The sequence below is a fragment of the Silurus aristotelis genome, assembly GCF_946808225.1.
Source record: "Silurus aristotelis genome assembly, chromosome: 1".
Classification (NCBI taxonomy): domain Eukaryota; kingdom Metazoa; phylum Chordata; class Actinopteri; order Siluriformes; family Siluridae; genus Silurus; species Silurus aristotelis.
The window spans coordinates 32,979,409-32,999,834 of NC_139574.1; the positions used below are offsets into that span (position 1 = coordinate 32,979,409).

General features: G+C 38.4%; 2 protein-coding genes across 5 annotated transcripts; one reads left to right on the forward strand and one right to left on the reverse strand.

Moving 5' to 3' along the window:
- Positions 1 to 840: 840 nt before the first annotated feature.
- Positions 841 to 7,889, reverse strand: ino80e (INO80 complex subunit E). Of its 3 annotated transcripts, none has more exons than XM_083538966.1 (8): positions 7,779 to 7,889; positions 6,946 to 7,028; positions 6,795 to 6,865; positions 6,515 to 6,567; positions 4,657 to 4,729; positions 3,488 to 3,605; positions 3,086 to 3,184; positions 841 to 1,758 (listed from the first exon to the last, which is right to left on the reverse strand). In XM_083538966.1, exons 1-8 carry the CDS (start codon positions 7,885 to 7,887, stop codon positions 1,552 to 1,554), a joined length of 813 nt encoding a protein of 270 aa, XP_083395092.1. In that variant the 5' UTR covers positions 7,888 to 7,889; the 3' UTR covers positions 841 to 1,551. The 3 variants fall into 3 exon arrangements, with proteins under 3 accessions (XP_083395092.1, XP_083395094.1, XP_083395093.1); XM_083538968.1 differs by having other exon boundaries at positions 6,946 to 7,165; positions 7,779 to 7,862; XM_083538967.1 differs by lacking the exon at positions 7,779 to 7,889 and adding an exon at positions 7,253 to 7,520 and having other exon boundaries at positions 6,946 to 7,165.
- Positions 7,890 to 8,884: 995 nt separating this feature from the next.
- Positions 8,885 to 18,279, forward strand: LOC310724309 (zinc-binding protein A33). Of its 2 annotated transcripts, none has more exons than XM_083538143.1 (7): positions 8,885 to 9,007; positions 9,230 to 9,335; positions 9,560 to 9,655; positions 10,110 to 10,343; positions 10,772 to 10,794; positions 11,936 to 12,051; positions 15,426 to 18,279. In XM_083538143.1, coding segments are annotated over exons 1-7 (1,128 nt in total). In that variant the 5' UTR covers positions 8,885 to 9,005; the 3' UTR covers positions 15,977 to 18,279. The 2 variants fall into 2 exon arrangements, with proteins under 2 accessions (XP_083394269.1, XP_083394268.1); XM_083538142.1 differs by having other exon boundaries at positions 8,911 to 8,988.
- Positions 18,280 to 20,426: the final 2,147 nt, after the last annotated feature.

A 20,426-nucleotide genomic window follows, 5' to 3' on the forward strand; every position in this document is an offset into this window, starting at 1 on the left:
AAGGGACATGAATTATATTGGTAGGAGAATGCTGAAGATGGAGCCACCAGGTAGGAGGAAAAGAGGAAGGCCAAGGAGGAGGTTCATGGATGTGGTGAGGGAAGACATGCAGGTAGTTGGTGTGAAAGAGGCAGATGTAGAGGACAGGGTGGTATGGAGACGGATGATCCGCTGTGGCGACCCCTAATGGGAGCAGCCGAAAGAAGAAGAAGAAGAAGAAGAAGAAGAAAAAGAAGCTGTTAAAGGCAGCCCAACCAGTTATTAGGTTTAGGGGGCAATCACTTTTTCACACAGGGCCAAGTAGTTTTGGATTAAAATAAATAGTTCATTTAAAAACTTCATCATGTGTACAATTGTTATCTTTTACTAATATTTAAATTAGGTTGATGATCTGAAACATTACAAAAACAAGAAATCAGGAACACACTTTCACAACACTGTATATAATAATCCAATAAATGATATAAACAAAGAAAGACAATAAATTGATGTTGGAGACTGAATTTGTGCCAGAATGTTAAATATGTACCATTAAAAGCAGACTGAGACATCTGGGGGTTTTTGGCTGCACAAAAAGGTGCTATTGCATTAATTATATAACAAGCTGAAACTTGTGGGTTTTAAAAGCCCCTATTTTTACCAGGTGCACAAGAGAGCTCTCAAGAATAGTCTCATACTCTCTTCTGCATCTCATATTTCCACTTAAACAGCTTCTGACCACAGCCTGTACTTAAAGTACTGAACTTTTAAGAACTTGTATAACGGTTCAGTTTTTGGGGTGCTGATGGTGGTGAGGGAGTTCATACACACAAAAAAAGGTCATTGTTTTAACCAAAGAAATCAGTTTACAATTCACTTTAATACATTTTTTCTCCAACTCACAAAAAACAAACAAAAAAACCACACCACCACAATTGGTGGATGTCGAATTATATAATTCATCCCAAAGGTGTTCAACGGGTTTGTGTTTAGAGCTTTATAACAGGCCACTCAAAATCGTCCACTCCAGTCCATGTAAACGCATGGAGTTGACTTTGTGCACAGGAGCATGATCATGCTGGAACTGCTCTGGGTCTCCTAGTTTAAGTGAAAGGAAAATTTTACTCTACCGTCCCAATACTTTTGGCCACATACAGGGTCCTGATGGACCTGATCCTAAATCTGTACTTACAGATGTGCCTCTTTCCAAACATCTACAGCCGTGTACATTACAAGCGACTTTGAGTTTATGATACTCTGTCCTGATTCGTCCTGATCAACATTTTCAGGATCGATGGATGCATCCGCTGTATCCGAGCATCGAAATTACCCTCCGATTCAACTACTACAAACTCCTTTCAAGGGTGCTTTTCCTACACACAAATTAAAATCACATCCTATGTGCACTGCAGCTTGAATTGTGAGTCGAGTTGCTATTTTACATGTATAACAAACACACAAAAAAAAAAAACACAGGTGGTGGAGAAGAGAGAATTCTCCAAAGCACCATCCGCAGCTGGATAACTGGCGTTCCCCCTCGCCGTATTCACGCTAGAGTCTTTTGACGTCTCTTCACTCGTTAGGAATGTCAATGACCAGTTCTGCTTCCTCTCCCTCTCCCCTCTCCTCGTCACCTCCGTCACTTTCTCCCTCGCTCTCTCCTTCCTCCTCGGCGGCGTCTCCGCTCAGCATCTGCCGCGGCACCCAGCTGAAAGGCCCGGACGAACCCGCGCCCGCCGCGCCGCCTGCTGGGTAGTTCGATCCTAACGGAGATACCACCTGAGAAAAGAAACAAAAAACAACAACAACGATGTGAAAGAATTATTTGCATAATGAGTCAGTCATGTTAGTGATCACACGCTGGGATTTCAACTCTAATGAATGTGAAATATTCGTTATTATACAATTTTCTCTATCTGATAGATTTAGGACAGTAATGTAAGAATCCGCTCGAATAAATGCCACAGAGGCATTGACTTCGCTTCTGGATCTGCTTCATTCTGTTTTTTTCTCCCCCCTCACACCCACATCCTCGCTCTAATGCACTAATGGACCTTCGCGTTGCTCTTCGGGGATTTCATCCACGCTGTTTATAGATAGCATTAACAAGATGCAATGCTCCGTCCTCTCTCTGGTCCCGCTCAAATAATGACTGCATCTGGATGGAAATTTCCACCGACAAATATTTTGGACAGAACATGTGGAACAGGATGTTGTGTTCATCAGGTAACCTACATTATTATATTTAATAATAATAATAATAATTATTATTATTATTGTTGTAATACGTTTATACACGCTATAAAAACAAAGGTTTGCGGACACCTCACCATTAGATTGGTATATGTGCTTTTTGAACATCCCATTCTACATTTAGTCCCCATTTGCTGCTATTATAACCTCCACTCTTCTGGACATAAGTGTGCTCATGGAGATTCCTCAATCAGCCACAAGGGTGTAAGTAAAGTCAGGAAATGATGATGGAGGCCTGGGGTGCAGTCAGCTGTCTTAAGATCACATCCAAAAACACCTTTTACAACTGAGTGTAACCTTGTGGTCCATCAAATACGTGGTAAAAAAGTATTTTCCTTCTTGTTTTTTTGTTGTTGTTGTTTTTTTTTTTTTTAGAAAAATGTTAATTACTATTATAAATGGATTTTATATGGTTTTGTATTACATCCAGAAAATCAGCAATTTAAACCCTACAATAAATATTTGATATACCGTCACTTGTAAGTACAGGCTTTGGCCTTTTATAATAAATGAATGCAATTGTTTTACTTTCAATGATGCAAATCCTCAAAAATGCAATTTGTAATTAAAAACGTATTTAAATATAGGTCATCAACATGCAATTCTTTTTACTATCTTATGTAAAAAAAAAAAAAAAAAAAAAAAAAAAAAAAAATGCATTTCTCAACAACATAAAAATACACCATTGTTTACACATCCTTCTAAAATTAAATGAGTTTGTAAATTTATTTTCGCCTTTAACCCAGCACATATAGAGATATTGGGTGTTTAATTGACGAGACAGAAAACAGTGAAAGCCTTTTCAGACTTCCTGTTTCTTTTTTTCCACTTGGTATCTCTCTCTCTCTCTCACCTTTCCTGCAGACTCTTTTCTCTGTTTGGGTGGTTTTGGTTTTCTCTCTTTCCTCATTCGCTCAGCAGAGGGAGCCAAATAGTCGGGAGGGAAGGGTAACTGCTCACCGCGCGCGCGCGCGCGCACACACACACACACACACACACACACACACACACACACACACACACACACACACACACACACACACACACACACACACACACACACACGGCCATGTCCGCAAGCACAGTCCTCACCCCATAAGACAATGGGTCCGAAAATAAGCAGATGATGTGACAGGACACAACAGAAAAGAGAAAGAAAAGAATGAATGAATTAAAAATGTCAAAAGGAACTTAAAGCAATACACTGAAATGGGATGAGGTTAGTGATGTGGGCTGCGCTGTATGGGCGCCTTACCGCGTTAAGGTACTGCGCGGGTGCCGAAGCCTGGAGAGCGTTCGCTCCGGGCCGTGAGAGGAGAGAGAGCTGCGGGGACGAGGACGAAGCAAGAGATGGACCTGCAGGACTTCTCCTTCTGTAGTGTACACACATTAAATCTGAGGTTAGACAGAAACAGACTCGTGTATCGGCCTCAAAAAAAACCCTAAAACCCTAATTCCAAAAAAGTTGGGACACTTTGTAAAATGTAAATAAAAACAGAAAACAATTATAAATCTTATGCAAATCTTATAAATTCACTTTCTATTCTATTTCTATTCATAATTTACCAAATGTTTTCCAATGGTGAAAGGTCTAGACTGCAGGCAGTTCAGCATCCTTGTTCTACTACATCATGCTATATGCAGTATGCATGCTCTTGTTTAAGGCCTTCAATGAAAAAGATGTTTTCTCATGTATGATGGAGCCTTTCCAAATGGGTAAGCTGCCTATTCCACAGGCACGAATGCACTCCAATACCATCAGGGACGTGGCTTTTTGAACTGAGCGCTGATAACAAGCCAGATAGTCCCTCTCTTCTTTAGTCCAGTGCACGGTGTCCATGGTTTCCAAAAAATAAATTCAAAATTCGAATTGTCTCACCACAGAACAGTTTTCCACTTTGCCTCAGTACATTTGAAACTTTACCCCAGAGAAGAAGGATCATGTTCACGCATATCTTCTTCTTTGCATGATAAGAGTTTAAAACTGCAATTGTGGATGATGGCGAACTGTGTGACAGTGATTTACATTACAGAATCATGATGGTTATAAATTTTTCCAGTTTTGCACAGATGATTCAAACATTCTCATATATTAGCAATAAAAATTACTGATATTGCACTACATTGATTGTTGGAAAAAAAAAATTCAAAAAGAAACATTTTAACACTTTGCCACAACAACAGCCTTCAACCTCTTTATAATCAAATTAAAACAAAAATTAATCAATAAATAAAATAGATCAAAAGCTTCCCCCTCTTAACTTCACTCCACATTATCTGTACGAATGGAAAGGTAATAATATATATATATATATATATATATATATATAAAAAAAAAAAATTATAATAATAATTAAATATAAGAGCAGAAAGCAAAAGTACTGACAAAAGTCAATACCCATCAGAACACAGGATGGGACTCACTTCTTTCCTGGTTCTCGTTCTCTTTCTCTCGGAGCCTCTCCCTCGCTGTCTGATGAGGCTGTTGCGTCTGAGTCTGGAACATGACCGCAGTGTTTAGTGGTTTTGTAGTAATCAAATAATGACATCATAATACACAATAATGGAGTGGATTGTCGTGTACCTCGTCCACATTAGCATTTATATTTTGACCTGAGTCGAGGTTTATAAATTGTTAAAAATGACTATTGAATTTGTTAAACTTTCAACCTTTTGTAAAAAAAAAGTGCTGTATTTGCAGTATACAACGTAATTTGTTTGTTCTGTCAAGTTCCATCGGACCAGCGGAAGTCATCACACATTAGCGATGCTGATCCTGGACAAGCACTTAGACAGCCTTCTAATTGCTGCACAGTAGATATTCCTCTAATTGCAGCAATATTGATATTGCCCTTATTGCAGCATAAGTCTTCAAAAGGCGCACAAGCTGACAATGTGAAAGTGCAGCAGGAAGTGAAGCAAACTGAACACTGACTCTGAAGCAAAATAAATAAATAAATAAATAAATCATCAGTTAAACCAGGGGTGTGAACAAGCGCTGGTCTGTGAATGGAGGGTGGCGCCGGAGTAAACGAGTGGTAAGGATCACACACCTGTGCGAGTAACAAGTGTTAGTAGTGAGCGGGAGAGAGGATAAAGAACAGAGAAATGGAAGCCTGAGAGAGAAGGGCGTGGAGAAGAGCAGTGTGTGTGCGCGTGTGCATGAGGAAAACGGTGAAAGTAGAGCATGAAAACGTTACTGTGGCAAAATATGGCCAATTTCTTGATCCACTGAGCTCTGCACTGATGGGTTCACCTCCTTAGCTCCATCGAGAGGAGAGGAGAGGAGAGGACCAGCATCCTGAATGCTCTAGATCAGGTCCCCAAGCACTGGAATGCAAACTAGTACCAGGTCATGGAAGAATAGCTACCAGGTCAAGAACGTTCTGTGGATCGTGTCTATAGATATTATATATTGTGCATTTTGCCCTTTTGAAAGCAACAAATTTACACACAGTGCAATTATATACAGTGGTGTGAAAAGGTGTTTGCCCACCTTAAACCACAGTTTTAACAGGGGAGCAAACACTTTCCCAAAGGGCTATGTAGATTTGGATTTTGTTTTCCCTCAATAATAAAAACCTTCATTTAAAAACTGCATGTTGTGTTCACTTGTGTAAACGTTTACTAATATTTACATTACTTTGATGATCTGAAACATTAAAAACAGAATCAACTTTTTCACACCGCTAATAAATATATATATTTTATATATATATATATATATATATATATATATATATATATATATATATATATATATATATATATATATATATATATATATATATATATATATATAGTAACACTAACAGATGACAATGAAACGACAATCAGTTATCATTCACTTCACCTCTCAATGTTATGCCTGATCAGTGTATATATAAATGAGAACATATACACCAGAGCATTTTGAGTGTGATAATCATTCAAGTTTTATGATACCGGATCTCATGATCATCACACACCAGCGACTATCAAACTCAAAATGACCAAAATGAAGCATCAAGCAATCATCTTTCCACAGAATAAAGATTTTAGCATTTAGAATGCACTGCTGCAGGAACTGCAGTCTCAAGAGGCTCCGGAAGGCTGAGTGCATAAATGTGGTTCTGTAACTAAGTGAAAAAACCACCAGGCCAGAAGAATCTCTCCGGGTTGACACTAATGACCAAAGTATGTGTATGACACATTCAGGAACTTTTATAGGCTGCACACATGAGACTCTTCTGGTCATTTAGGAAAGAAATGAGGAAACAATAGTGATGAAGAAAAGACTTACCTGATGAGTCTTCATCCACACGCTCGTACTGTAACAATCTGTCCAGGAGGAAACTGATGCACATTGAGACACATTATAAGATGAGAGCTATTAGTTTCCATACACAACTACACACGTACACACAGTGCCTGGAGAAGGGGGCTTCAAATATGCGAATACATCAGAGACTATGGAGATTGCAGTGATTATTGTTTTAACTGATGCACTGTGTAGCTCCATTAATATGAAAAACGTGTAGCAAAGCAGTGTGTCTATTACATTGAGGGGAAAAATGTATCACCTTTTATCTCTGGAGACCTTCAAGAGTTTTCTCTGTGCTCTCCTGAGCTCCTCTTGAAAGCATTCTTGCTCCTAAAATGAAACCAGACAAAGTCACATCCTCCATCACACCCCCAGTAAAGCAAAAGAAAAGTAAAACTGCAGTTACTTACATACACCAAAAACTTTAATTTCCGCTTCAGGTTTTTGTACTTCCGCTTGTAATCCACATCTAACTCGGCTTGGCCGTTCATGTCTGCAGAGAAACAGGACATCAGGGTTTAGTGGAATGTAGATGCTCACACCTATTATACAAATACAATGTATATGTAGAGGATGTAGAAGTCTTGTTCCTCTCGCTCGCAATCAAGAACACGGATGAGGACGCAGGATCTGCTGCAAAACATGTGTTTACGTCTTACTAATGAATTTCTTAACAAACAATTACTGTCTTTAACTTTCATGCAACAATATGGCCACCTTCTCTCTCCACAGCTATGCAGCTGAGGATGGATCCACATGAACAGTCTAAAGATCCATGAAGTTGCTAAGCAGCTCAAGAACTTTGAGCATGGATTTGGACTGTAATTCAAATAAACAGTCTGCTGTAACAGCTTAGGACTACAGTTCTGCATTTAAGGATCCATCACTGACCAGTATACCCCAATAATAATGGAACTGTAATGAATGGACTTCGGTGCCACCCAGATGAGGAGTCTGGTTCCTATCAAGGTTTCTTCCTCATACCATCTCATAAGGCTTTTTTTTGCCACAGTCAACACTGGCTTACTGATTAGAGATACATTTATTAGCACTAGACTTATACATTCCAACTCCATAACCTCTTAAATCTCTATATAGCTGCTTTGGGACAATATCCATTGTTAAATGCGATATACAAATAAAATTGTATTGAATTATCCAGATCGCTAAATTATTATTTTATTAAATTTTTTTTTACTTTAAATACATTTGCAATGACCAAAAATAAAGACAAAATGCCGACCTGAATTACAGACGTACAAGAAGTAAACCCAGTTGAAATGTATGACCGCACATGAAGAACTCAAAACGGACAAACGCGATGTGTTTACTTCCGCATACGTTGTAATCATACGCCGGAAGAGGCACTTTTGTTGAATTTGCATTTGGACAATTACATTTTTTTTTGTAAAATCCGAATTAAATTTGTGACGTGTATTTATCAACACGTTAGATTTACTTAATGCTTTTTTATTTATATCGTTTTAGAGACTTTTCATTGTAGACTTACTCAACGTTGTACCTCAGTGTGTGTGTATATATACTGTATATATATATATATATATATATATATATATATATATATATATATATATATATATATATATATATATATATATATATATATCAGTATTGAAATCCATTAAAGGAAAACAATATTATAAATTTTTTTTATTAAATATAGATGCACTTTTATCCATGAATGCAGAGTAACGCATGCGCCGATGTGTGCATGAGTCAATAAACACTGATATTTTACCATAGAATGTTCTGGAAAGTTTAGCCTGTAAAAGCCATTGCAAGAGTGAGTTTCTAAGCTCATACCCAAGTCTGACTCAGAAGAGTCCGTAGAGATAAAGAGCAAGATTAGATGAATAATACATCTGTACGGATAAGTTATATTTATGCACACTGACAGGACTTTGACAGGATGTCGGTGTAGGAGCTGTAAGAAGAGGAAAGGGAGGAGGCTAGAGAGGAGTTATAAAGTGATGGCGATGGGACAAGGGGTGTGTGTGTGTGGAGATTGTATGGTGAGGGCTGGAAATGTGAGTTGGTAAAACAAGGACTGACAAGCTGACCTTTTGATTGACATGATTTCTAATGGTGCCAAAAAATGCCTCCGTCAGTCCTCAGCAGAACGCTAAATCGCTCTGTAAGGGTTCAATCGCTCCATTTACGAAAATATTCACACAATTTTAATCACACAGGATCCTAATTGTGCCGCATAATGTTCCCCTGTTTTCACTTGTTAACACACACACACAAGCTTCAGAGACATTGTCCTCTCTGACGTCGTCTCTTGTTGCAGAGACAAAAATAGAAAGCCCTTCTCTCATGGCCATATGAGCATGTGTTGTGCTGTGTGACAGATATAAACCTAATCCCCTTGTTTTCGCCTTTTACCATTTAAATCTGAGCATGATGATGGACTGGGACATTAGAGTGTCAATGTGGGTTCGTGTGCTGCATGTATGTAACATATGCTCTCAGTCTTGTTACACTTCTGGCCCAATCCCCCCACCCCCACCCCAGTCTTTGTCCTTTGCTTTTATTCTCTCTCTCTCTCTCTCTCTCTCTCTCTCTCTCTCTCTCTCTCTCTCTCTCTCTCTCTCTCACACACACACACACACACACACACACACACACACACTTTTTAACCAAGTCCTCTTTCTCTTCTGTAACATCCTGAAGGTTCATCATCCTCTCGCTCGCCTCTGACAAGGAATCTGGAATGTACACCAATCACATGAAGGACACGAACAACAACTACAGCAAGTCTCTTCTCAATGACCAGAAGGTAAGAGAGAACTTTTGAAGTGTCACCTCGAGGTGAAAGATGAGATGTATGCTTAGACCAATGCACATTTTGACCTGGGTTTCTATTAAAAGTGTGCCTAGAAGGGCAACAGCATATCACCAGTGTATGATTAATGATAAGGTTATAATTTACAAGAACATTGATGATCATTTTGTTATCCACTTTAAATAAGCACTAGTGGTTAAATACTGCTTCGCCTGCAGGAGAAGCTCATCCAGGCGATTAAGAAGATTAAGCACGAAGTTGATGAATGCCATGAAGCAGAGAAAGAGACTTTTGCAGATGCAGTCACTGTGGAGGTAAAGGCAGGATGTATAATAAAAACAAAACGTACCAGTATTGACATTGCGAACATATACACTATAAAGTATATCTACTGGAACTGAAAATGCCCCCAAACAAACATTTCTTCTGACCCCCAAGCCTCATTTTTTCTGGCTTATTATCCATAACTGAATGGCAAGTAGATTTTCTTGACTTTCTCAAGAGCTGAGTTGAATGTTTTTTTTTTTTATTGTTTAACACCTACAGTATAAAGGAAAGACCAAGATAGCATTTTTATTTACCCCAATGTGAACCCCCAGTAACATATTAATAGCTCAACAATCACAAAATCTTCAGAATTAGACAGACATAGAATTCATTTGTAAAGTAAAGTAAAAAAAAACAAAAAAAGAAAAAAAAAGTTGTCTTTTGCATTCAAACATTTTATCAGAGGTTGATTTCTCTCTCACCGACATTGTATCCCCACAGAGACAGTTTGAGGACATGGAGCGGGAAATCCGAGCAGAGTTCCAGAACCTTCACAACTTCCTGGACGAGGAGGAGGAGAGAGACCTGGAAAGGCTGAGCAAGGAGAGGGATAGGCGAGTGAAAATGCTGAAGGAAAGAGAGAGAAAGATTGCAGCGCAGGGCCGAGACCTGGAAAGGGCCATCGAGACTCTGAACGCCAAACTAACAGAAGATGACAGCCCCAAACTCCTTAAGGTGCTTATATAGGGATTATATCAAATGTCTACTTCTGTAAATAACAATGTTCTTCTGGCAGATTTATACTCACCACCGTGTTGCATACATATACAACCTTAAGGATTACATAAGAGCAAATCTAAAATATAGAATGCACGAAAGGTTTTTCGTTTTATTTTTATGTATTTACTATCTGGATTTAGTAGTTAATTTATGTGTGCGACACTGCATTATCTCGAAGAGCAGCTTGTTAAGTGTACAGAGGGGAGGAGGTACCACACAAGGGTTTGGAGCAGATCCACAGAACATGCTGGATGCTATCTGGCACTGTTTAGCTCACATCACATGATTAACTGGGTGTAAATGGAAGCTAAAGTGCTGATACTGACCTGAGCGGTGTGTAAAAAAAAAAGACACAATTTCTACCTTTTAAACTTTTTTTTTAGGAAATCAAAGAACTCCTGAAGAGGTAAGTGTGTAGTGTTTTGTATTTAAATGAATCCATAACCCACAATAACACCAACCCACATGACCTATTTTATTTAAACCCCCTAGAGTTGTGTGGAAACAGAAAGTGCACGCTTTTTGAATTTTATGGTTTTACGCATCAGGATATAATAAAAATCATTCGGTCCTGAGCAACACATGACATTTTATACAGTGTCATTATTTATTTTGATAATGTGTGTCAAAAAAAACTAAGTACAGGTTATGATTCAGTAGCTTGTAGAACTATCTTGCAGGACTAACTTGAAGTAGTCATGTTCTGTATGACTTTATTAGTCTCTCACATAATTTTGGATGTCAGTCTTTATTGATCTTTGTGGGCACTGAGCTCTTCAGGTCCACAGCATTTCAGTCAGGTTAAAGTGTGTAAATTATTGGCTTAGAGCCCTTCTCAGATTGATGGGTAGCAATAACTGTTTCTCTAAAATCATTGCTGATTGCTTTCCTCCTTGGCGTCATGTTTACACAGAACTTAATGCTCCAGTACAGCAAACTACTATAACTTGGGCATTTGTAGAGGTGGGTCACACTTACTGATGATCAGTTAATCAAGAGCATTTAATTAGAAGCCGGCTGCTACTTAGCCTCTTATTTCATATTGAAGCAGTGATTTGCTGTTCATGTGACGTTCTATTTGTCTAGTTGTAAGACCTGCTAAGGACCAGATAATTTTTTATTATGTCCTGATACATAAAACCATCCAATTAAAATAGTGTGTACTTGTATTTTTACATGACTGTAAAATATTTAAACCCACTGGAACCATTAACAAGTCCAGCCTCTGTTCCTCACTACTTATTAATACATCCTTTTTCTATTAACATCCATGTAGCTGTTATAGAATATGTAAAGGAGTCATTTTGCATCCTTTTTTTTACAGCAGGGTACAACTGAGAATAAACACTTGTGCATATAATATTTTATTATTTGCCACATTATGTTTGCCTGCTCTACTACTACTATTATTTGGTTTGTGTGTTTTAATTTAAATACTACTTTTAATGCTTTTAGATATTAAGACATTTAAATGTGAGTGCACTAAGCAACTTAAAATGGTTTATCTGCGTTCAGTTTTTTGTGTTTTCTTTTCATTTTTCTGCCAGGTGTGAAGTGAATTTTGTCAGGCCAGCAATGGTGGACAGTGAGATTTGCACAGGACAGTTTGTGGGTCCTGTTCAGTACAGAATATGGAAGCACATGAAGGCTTGTCTCTACCCAAGTACTGGTTTAACAGCTGTGCTTGACAGCATGGTTTCTTTCTGCTTGGGAAATGAATTGTGTGTTAGCCAGTTTGCATACATATACCAAATATACACATAATGCTTTATTACGGACACTATACTAATACTGAATAGAGGCTTCCTTTGCTAAAAAAAAAAATCCTTAATTCCTTCTGACATGGATTCCATAGGATTTTGGAAACATGATGTTTTGTATGTTAACATGATTTTATTGCACAATTCCTGCACGTTTTTTCCTGGGCACTTTCATTCAGTGAATCTCTTCTTCCCAAATGTGGGAAGGCCTCTGATTCCAAAGAACACTGAACTCAAAGTCATGTTCATAAAACCAGTTTAACCTGTGTTTGCTTTGTGGCAGAGTAAAATACCTTGTTGAAAGAAGACAATTGTGGTCAATATTGAATGCACAAAGTAACAATAACACTCAGGTAGTCTGTATGTGCATTAAAGTGAAGAATAACTTGTATTAAAGGCCCAATATAGGCCAAAAAAATATTCCCCACACCATTGCACTACCCCCACCAACCTGTTTCTGTTTACACAAGGCAAGCTGGGTTTATGGATTCATGCTGTTGGTTCCAAATTGTGACCCTGCCATCTGTGTAAAGCAGCAGAAATCCAGATCAACCTTAATTTTTCCAGACTTTAGCTGTCCAGTATTGGTGAACCTGTAACCAGTGCAGCCTGTTCTTGACTGGCAGCAGTGGAACATAATTTGGTCTTCTGCTTTTGTAGCCAATCCATCTTAGGGATCAGAGTGTTATGCATGCCTTCCTGATTACCACAGTATAGGGTATCCTTTCTGTCAGTTTAAACCAGTCTGGTCATTCTCCATTTTATTCTCTCAACACTGAGTAAACTCTAAAGAATTTTCTAGGTGAAAATCCAGAGAGATCAGTAGTTATAGAAATAGTCAAACCAGCCTGTCTGACACCAACAATCAATGATTATAACATTGTTTCCCCTCATTCTGAACAGTGGTAGACAAAGTACACAAAGCATGTTCTTCAGTTAAAGTAGAGATACACTATGGAAAATATTAAAAGTAAAATAATAAAAGTGCCCCCTTGAAACATTTACTTGAGTAAAAGTACAAAAGTATTTGCAATGTACTTTTCAAAAGTATCCAAAGTACTATGATTTATTTATTTATTATTATTTATACATTTTTGTCACAAGACTCTTACACAATCAACTCAGTTTATGTTAAAAAGATCTAATGTTACTCTTAACACACCAGCCTTTTAATAGAATGATATTAATGAGTCAAACACTGATCGATATTTATTAAAATGATCAAGAGCCCAAAACCTTCTTAAGTTTTTCAAAAAAATCGTGCAAATAAGGCCACAGGTGTTGTGGCAAGTTAGAGTCAGCAGTTTCTTCCATCATTTATTCCTCTTTAAATGTTCTGCTGGCTGTTGAACTGATGCTAAACTGTATGTTAGTGTAAGTAGAAACACCAAGCAGCAAACAGATCAAGTTTAAAACAGAGTGTGCTCTCGATCCAGTTAAGTTTTTAATCCACTCATAAATAAATTGGAACAACTGATATGGCAAACTGTAGTTGAAGAAAAAAAAAAGTAACAAATTACATTTACTTTGTAACTGTCCACCACTGATTCGGAAGGTTGATTATTAACTGAATTTCCTGGTCCATATCTACTTGGTTTGATGGATTTCACTAATGCCAAGTGAATAAATAATGAATGAATTTTATGTTCAGGTGCATGTCCACTGTGAGAGACATATTTAAAAAAAAAAAAAAATCCAGAAATCGCAATGTATGATTATTTAACTATTTATTTGTATGATACAGCTGCAAATAAGTATTTGAACAACTGAGAAAGTCAATGTTAATATTTGGTACAGTAGCCTTTGTTTGCAATTACAGAGGTCAAACGTTTCCTGTAGTGTTTCACCAGGTTTGCACACACTGCAGGAGGGATTTTGGCCCACTCCTCCACACAGATCTTCTCTAGATCAGTCAGGTTTCTGGCCAGTCGCTGTGAAACACGGAGTTTGAGCTCCCTCCAAAGATTCTCTATTGGGTTTAGGTCTGGAGACTGGCTAGGCCACGCCAGAACCTTGATTATGCTTCTTACAGAGCCACTCCTTGGTTATCCTGGCTGTGTGCTTCGGGTCATTGTCATGTTGGAAGACCCAGCCTCGACCCATCTTCAATGCTCTAACTGAGGGAAGGAGGCTGTTCCCCAAAATCTCGCAATACATGGCCCAGGTCATCCTCTCCTTAATACAGTGCAGTCGTCCTGTCCCATGTGCAGAAAAATACCCCCAAAGCATGATGCTACCACCCCCATGCTTCACAGTAGGGATGGTGTTCTTGGAATGGTACTCCAAACACGTTTAGTGGAATTATGACCCAAAAGTTCTATTTTGGTCTCATCTGACCACATGACTTTCTCCCATGACTCCTCTGGATCATCCAAATGGTCATTGGCAAACTTAAGACGTGCCTGGACATGTGCTGGTTTAAGCAAGGGAACCTTCCGTGCCATGCACGATTTCAAACCGTGATGTTTTAGTGTATTACCAACAGTAACGTTGGAAACGGTGGTCCCAGCTCTTTTCAGGTCCTTGACCAGCTCCTCACGTGTAGTTCTGGGCTGATTTCTCACCTTCCTTAGGATCATTGAGACCCCACGAGGTGAGATCTTGCATGGAGCCCCAGTCCGAGGGAGATTGACAGTCATGTTTAGCTTCTTCCATTTTCTAATGATTGCTCCAACAGTAGACCTTTTTTCACCAAGCTGCTTGGCAATTTCCCCGTAGCCCTTTCCAGCCTTGTGGAGGTGTACAATTTTGTCTCTAGTGTCTTTGGACAGCTCTTTGGTCTTGGCCATGTTAGTAGTTGGATTCTTACTGATTGTATGGGGTGGACAGGTGTCTTTATGCAGCTAATGACCTCAAAAAAAGTGCATCTAATTTAGGATAATAAATGTAGTGGAGGTGGACATTTTAAAGGCAGACTAACAGGTCTTTGAGGGTCAGAATTCTAGCTGATAGACAGGTGTTTAAATACTTATTTGCAGCTGTATCATACAAATAAATAGTTTAAAAACCATATATTGTGATTTCTGGATTTTCTTTTTTTTTAGATTATGTCTCTCACAGTGGACATGCACCTACGTTGACAATTTCATACCCCTCCATGATTTCTAAGTGGGAGAACTTGCAAAATAGCAGGGTGTTCAAATACTTATTTTCCTCACTGTATATATATATATATATATACACACCCACACCCACAAATTATAGAGTTATCACCTTATTCAAGAGGTTTTATTTAATGTTTGTGTATTTTGTGTTTTTGTTTTACCTAACTGCACAGACATATCATCGTTGACTTTTGACCCTGAGACTGCTCACCCACTTCTGACCCTGTCTGCCAACAACTCAACGGTGCATTTTGACGAAAAGAAGGAACCCGTTGCAGATCAAAACAAGAAACGTTTCCACTATTACTACTGCTTAATGGGTCGAGAAGGCTTCATGCACGGTCGCCATTACTGGGAGGTGGAGGTGCGAGGCAAGACGGCATGGCGGGTGGGCGTGGCCAGAGAGGATGTGTGCCGCGGTGAGATGGACTCATCCACCACAGCGAATGGACTGTGGACGCTGGCACTGAAGAACGGCTCAATCATGGCCTGTACTGACCCCAAGCCCACGCTGATACGTAGAGCCACTCTTCCCACCCGCATTGGCGTCTTCTTGGACTGCGACGGCGAGGAAGTCTCATTCTACGACGCTCTTACCATGGCACCCATCTTTTCCATCTCCATGGATTCCATTCTCGTCCCCATTTACCCATTCTACAACCCTTGCGACTCAGATGACGGGAAGAACCTCGACCCTATTTCCATCTTCTATCCTTCGCTCTGACAGAAAGATTGAGCAGTTGGACTTTCTCTTACTAAGTTCAAGAATTTAGAACTTAGAAGTGGATTTTGCAAAAAGTGTACACAACAAGAAACTCAAAAATAGCTGTTGCTATGTTGGATGTTAGAATTTCTTTTTCTTCTTTCTATTAATAGTGTATGTGCAATAAATATTTATTGTCTGTCAGGTATTTTCATGCAAAATAAACATGACGAAAATAAATGGCGTACTGAAATCTCTCACTTGATTAAAGGGTGGTGGAAAGGAAAAAAGAGAAAAGTTGCGAGGGAGAACAGTATAGGAAGGGAGAGACGATGGAATTGTTCACTTTATGTTGTCTATAATTATCATGGTCACCTGCTGAACTGAACACACTGTAGTTACAGTGAGGAACTGTTATGTGAACAATGCAACGAGTGTGTGCGTGAGTGCGGTCTTGTAGTATGAAAGTTTCAGAAGACGTTTGTTTTAACAGAAGCAGGACAGATAAACAGCAAGAAAAACTGTCTGAAACTGTTGCTTTTTTACACCTTGCTTTTTATTATAACATAACAAATGTCATGTTCCTTCACAAAATGTGTGCATTTGTGTCTGTGCAAAACAGAACCACAGAGATGGACAAACTGGAAATAGGTCTTCGAATAGAGGCTGGGCTTTGATGGACACAAGATAGAGGCAGTTGGAACTTCGTGTCGTCTTGCAGGCACAGCCTATTATTCCATTTATTCAGCACACACACGCCATAGGTTGCTTTAGACATAACTGCTCAATGCTAACGACACACCAACCTTCGTAGTCACAATGCTCTTTTATATGCCCAATATATCTTCTAAGCTTTTACCACACACACGAGTACACGTGACTTTTGACCGTCCCATACAGCTAGACCAGCTATGATTACTTCTCTCCAAAGATCCAAGTCTCCTTTCTAAAGTACAGGATGTCACTATCTAGGTTAGTGTAGTTACTGGGGTTTACAGAGAATGAGGCTTCAGGCTGCACTCTTGCTTTAATAATCGTTCAACAGCTCATATTTATATAGAAATGTGTCCTGATAAGTGTGTAAGGGATATTAAAATGTGTAAAATTAGTCAAAACAATAGTCTGTGTATATTGCGTTCATTTGGTTTTCCTTTTAAAATCATTTTTCATTTCAAAAACATCCCTTTCAATGTTCTTATAAAACTGCACATATTATACCTAAAACCATAGGGTTGTCACACCAAATATTGACTTGGTCCAGTTAATCATTGATTCCTGTTTATTATACTTCTTCCTTATGTGAAAAGATATTCATTTCATTGCATCCTCAATTGCTGTGCTTCTTCACTGAACTGTTTATTGATTCCATTTTTTTTCTTACATTGCTTATGATAACAAAGAAAGAGTCAATGAAATAGTCTGTTGAATTTGCAGATCACCTTGATCTATGTTGAAATTTCTTGCATTTTCTTTTTGTTAGCTTTTTCAAATTTTAGTTGTATCATTATCCGATTTCTAACAATTAAAATGTTGCCTCAGCGTGTCAAAAATCTCAACATAAACAAAAACTACCATGAAAGTATTGCAAATATCTTCTAATGATAATCCGAGTACAGATTTCTCAACCTCTTTTTCATATCTGTAAACAGTTTTTTAGTTCTAGTTCCTAAAATTGATTGATTTTTTTTTTTTATTTCAGCAATTTTTCTCACGTTTTAGCAAAAATCACGTTTCAGCGAATGACCAGTTCCTCTCTAAAAAGTTAAGCAACTCTTCAGTAAATAGACATTCAAGATCTTAGTCAGCACTGTGACGCCATAAAAACAACCGCGATTATTGCACACCACATCCTGTCGTTTGTGATGCTTTAGCCGAACAACTAGTCAAGGAGAAGCGAAAAGGGAGGTCTCCTGTAAGGTCTTGGGACATGTGTATGCGAGAGAGCAAAAACAGCTAGGCGGGATGTTATGGTTTGTGAAATGCCAGCAACCAACGGCGTTCGCCCTCCTCATTTCTCCAGTGTAGTTTCTTTGTAAACACAGAACCCATATACACACACACACACACACACACACACACACACACACACACACACACACACACACACACACACACACACACATCCACCTAATGCATACTTATTGTGCTAGTAGTAAATACATACAATATAAGTACCAAACACTGAATACACAAACATACTGCGCGCACACTACAAACGTGTGGAGGGGAAAAAAAAAATCATTGCAGCGCTTTTCACTAAATATTGAACAAAACAGCACTGTTGGTTATTTTTTTGTTGTGGTTTTTTTGTTTTGTTTTGTTTTGTTTTGACAAAAAAGGGATGCATGTTATCACTTAGCAATGTTCAGAAAAATGAGTTCATGCTCTAACTTAGCTATTGTTTTTTTTTTTGTTGTTTTTTAGCAAACACAGTTACTATGACTACTACTCATCTAGAGGTTATATAATTATTTTGACTAGCATTTCATTTGGCCGTGGTGTAACGGTAAAGCGCGTGACAGGAAGAAGAGTTTACAGGTGAGTGAATGGATTACATCAAAATCATACAAAGTTTTCATTGTCTAACAAACCGTGTTTCAAGAGCTGGTGTCTATAAGAATGGGTCACTTGCCCCCATTCGGTTTTGTTAAATGCGATTGTGCCACTGAGCAAGGCACTTAACCTTCGTCTGGTGTGGAGGCAATAGCGTTATTAAATGCTTGACCCTTCTCCTGTCACTGCGTAGACCCTGATGCACACCAATATATTTGTACTACCATGCTGTAGAAAATCAGTACAGATACTTCAGGATACAGAATATACTCAGTGGGAAACTTTTGTTAAGAGTGAATAGTGGGGGGAAAGAATTATTTCATTGAGTTCCCGTGTTTTCATGCCATATTACCAAATCTTTCATGTACAGAATATATAGTTTATTCCTTTACCTTGTTTTTTTTTTTTTTTATTAAACAGCATTTCTGATCGCCTGATGAATTCTAAAGAATGCAATGCATTGCACAGCCACTCGACTTCAGTGATGCTTTCTGTACATCATAAATCACTACAATGAAACTATAGGCATTATATAATTGCATGCGTTATATACTGTGTGCAATAAGTGTAAATTTTTCAAAGAAAAAAATGTATACTGCATATGCTTTTTCACTGCCTTGCAGAATTTGTTTGGTTTGGAAGCTCCTGCCTCAATGACCAATGTGCGTCAGTGTGCATAGTCTTTTGCACTCGTAGTATTGCTTAAATCGTTCTTAAAATAATGACAGACCAGCTGTTGGGGAGTAAAATGACTCATGGTCTATAGCACTTAGGTTAGAGAGAGATAGGGAGAAAGAGAAAGAAATAAGTGTAAAAGCATTAATGGCTGCAAGGGTTATTCACTAATATTGGTAATATTGGTAGCTAACATTCCCTATAGCTTCTAAATATGGATTACAAGCCTTTTTACAGATCTGTTTAAAATCTTAGAAATACAAGATTCTATCAGGTCATTCCATGATTTTACGATATTGAGATTTTTTGTTGTTGTTGTTGTTGTTGTTGTTGTTGTTGTTGTTGTCGATTTTTTCATACAGTGTGATAAAAATCCAAAAGCAATTGGATAGAACCTTATAACCTCAAGGTGAGTAATTATCTTATAGTGGGTAAAACGAGTATTAACTTGCTTATATTGTGTGTCAAACTATGTTACATTAGAAGGCCGTGTGGCTGTACAATTTTAATTCGTAATACTGGTGCGAGTGTAAAAGGTGTAGAAAGAACAAGGCCATTCTGAGCTAATGGTGAGGGAAGAGGGAGGTCGGCAAATTGCCTAAGGAAATGTAGTAAAGCCTTAACAAATTTTGTGCTTTAATCAGAAACTAACTAACCCTAACCCTAACCCTAGACCATTTATCCCCCATCAGTGCACTACAGTAAAGTTAGCCTTCTTAGTGTATCCAAGATCTTTTACAATACGAGGTAGACGCATTAGCGAAAAAAATCATCTGCATTAGCTAAATCTACCCAGGGCTAAAATCTAACCTCACGATGTCATGTAAACAAGCTGCAAGCCACACCCATTTCTTTTTTTTTTTAGACAATGAAAGTCTTGACCAATCAGGTCACAGAGAACTGCTTCCTTTCCTACATTACTGGTGCAACAGCAAGAGGGCAGTGGTGTTCAGGTTCCACAAGAAGCACCCGATATCTCTGTAAACTGATTCTGATAAATATTAGTCAAACTTTTGTGTAAATCAATCAATCCTTTGACTAATCGAGGCTCCCTAAAATTCCTGGAGTAAAAGCACCGGTTTATGATCAGCTCCCTGTATTCCATTAAGTCCAAGATGAAGACCAGCATTTAAACCCTGTGGTAACTGCCCTTCATCGCAATCTCAATCTCAATCAAGTACCTGGGGCCACTCAAAATCTTTCTGTAGTTCCTCACCAAACATTACATAATTAAAAAATAGGC

Bases quoted from the DNA above. Each gene is read 5' to 3' on its own strand.
- LOC310724309 (XM_083538142.1), top strand. From the start codon at position 8,957: ATGATGATGGACTGGGACATTAGAGTGTCAAT. The intron at 8,989-9,229 runs GTGGGTTCGTGT...AACATCCTGAAG, and splicing joins TGGGACATTAGAGTGTCAAT to GTTCATCATCCTCTCGCTCG. The intron at 9,656-10,109 runs GTAAAGGCAGGA...GTATCCCCACAG, and splicing joins CAGATGCAGTCACTGTGGAG to AGACAGTTTGAGGACATGGA.
- ino80e (XM_083538966.1), bottom strand. From the start codon at position 7,887: ATGATTACAACGTATGCGGAAGTAAACACATCGCGTTTGTCCGTTTTG. The intron at 6,568-6,794 runs GTGATACATTTT...AATGTGCATCAG, and splicing joins AAGGTCTCCAGAGATAAAAG to TTTCCTCCTGGACAGATTGT. The intron at 3,606-4,656 runs GTGAGTCCCATC...TGTACACTACAG, and splicing joins GAACGAGAACCAGGAAAGAA to AAGGAGAAGTCCTGCAGGTC.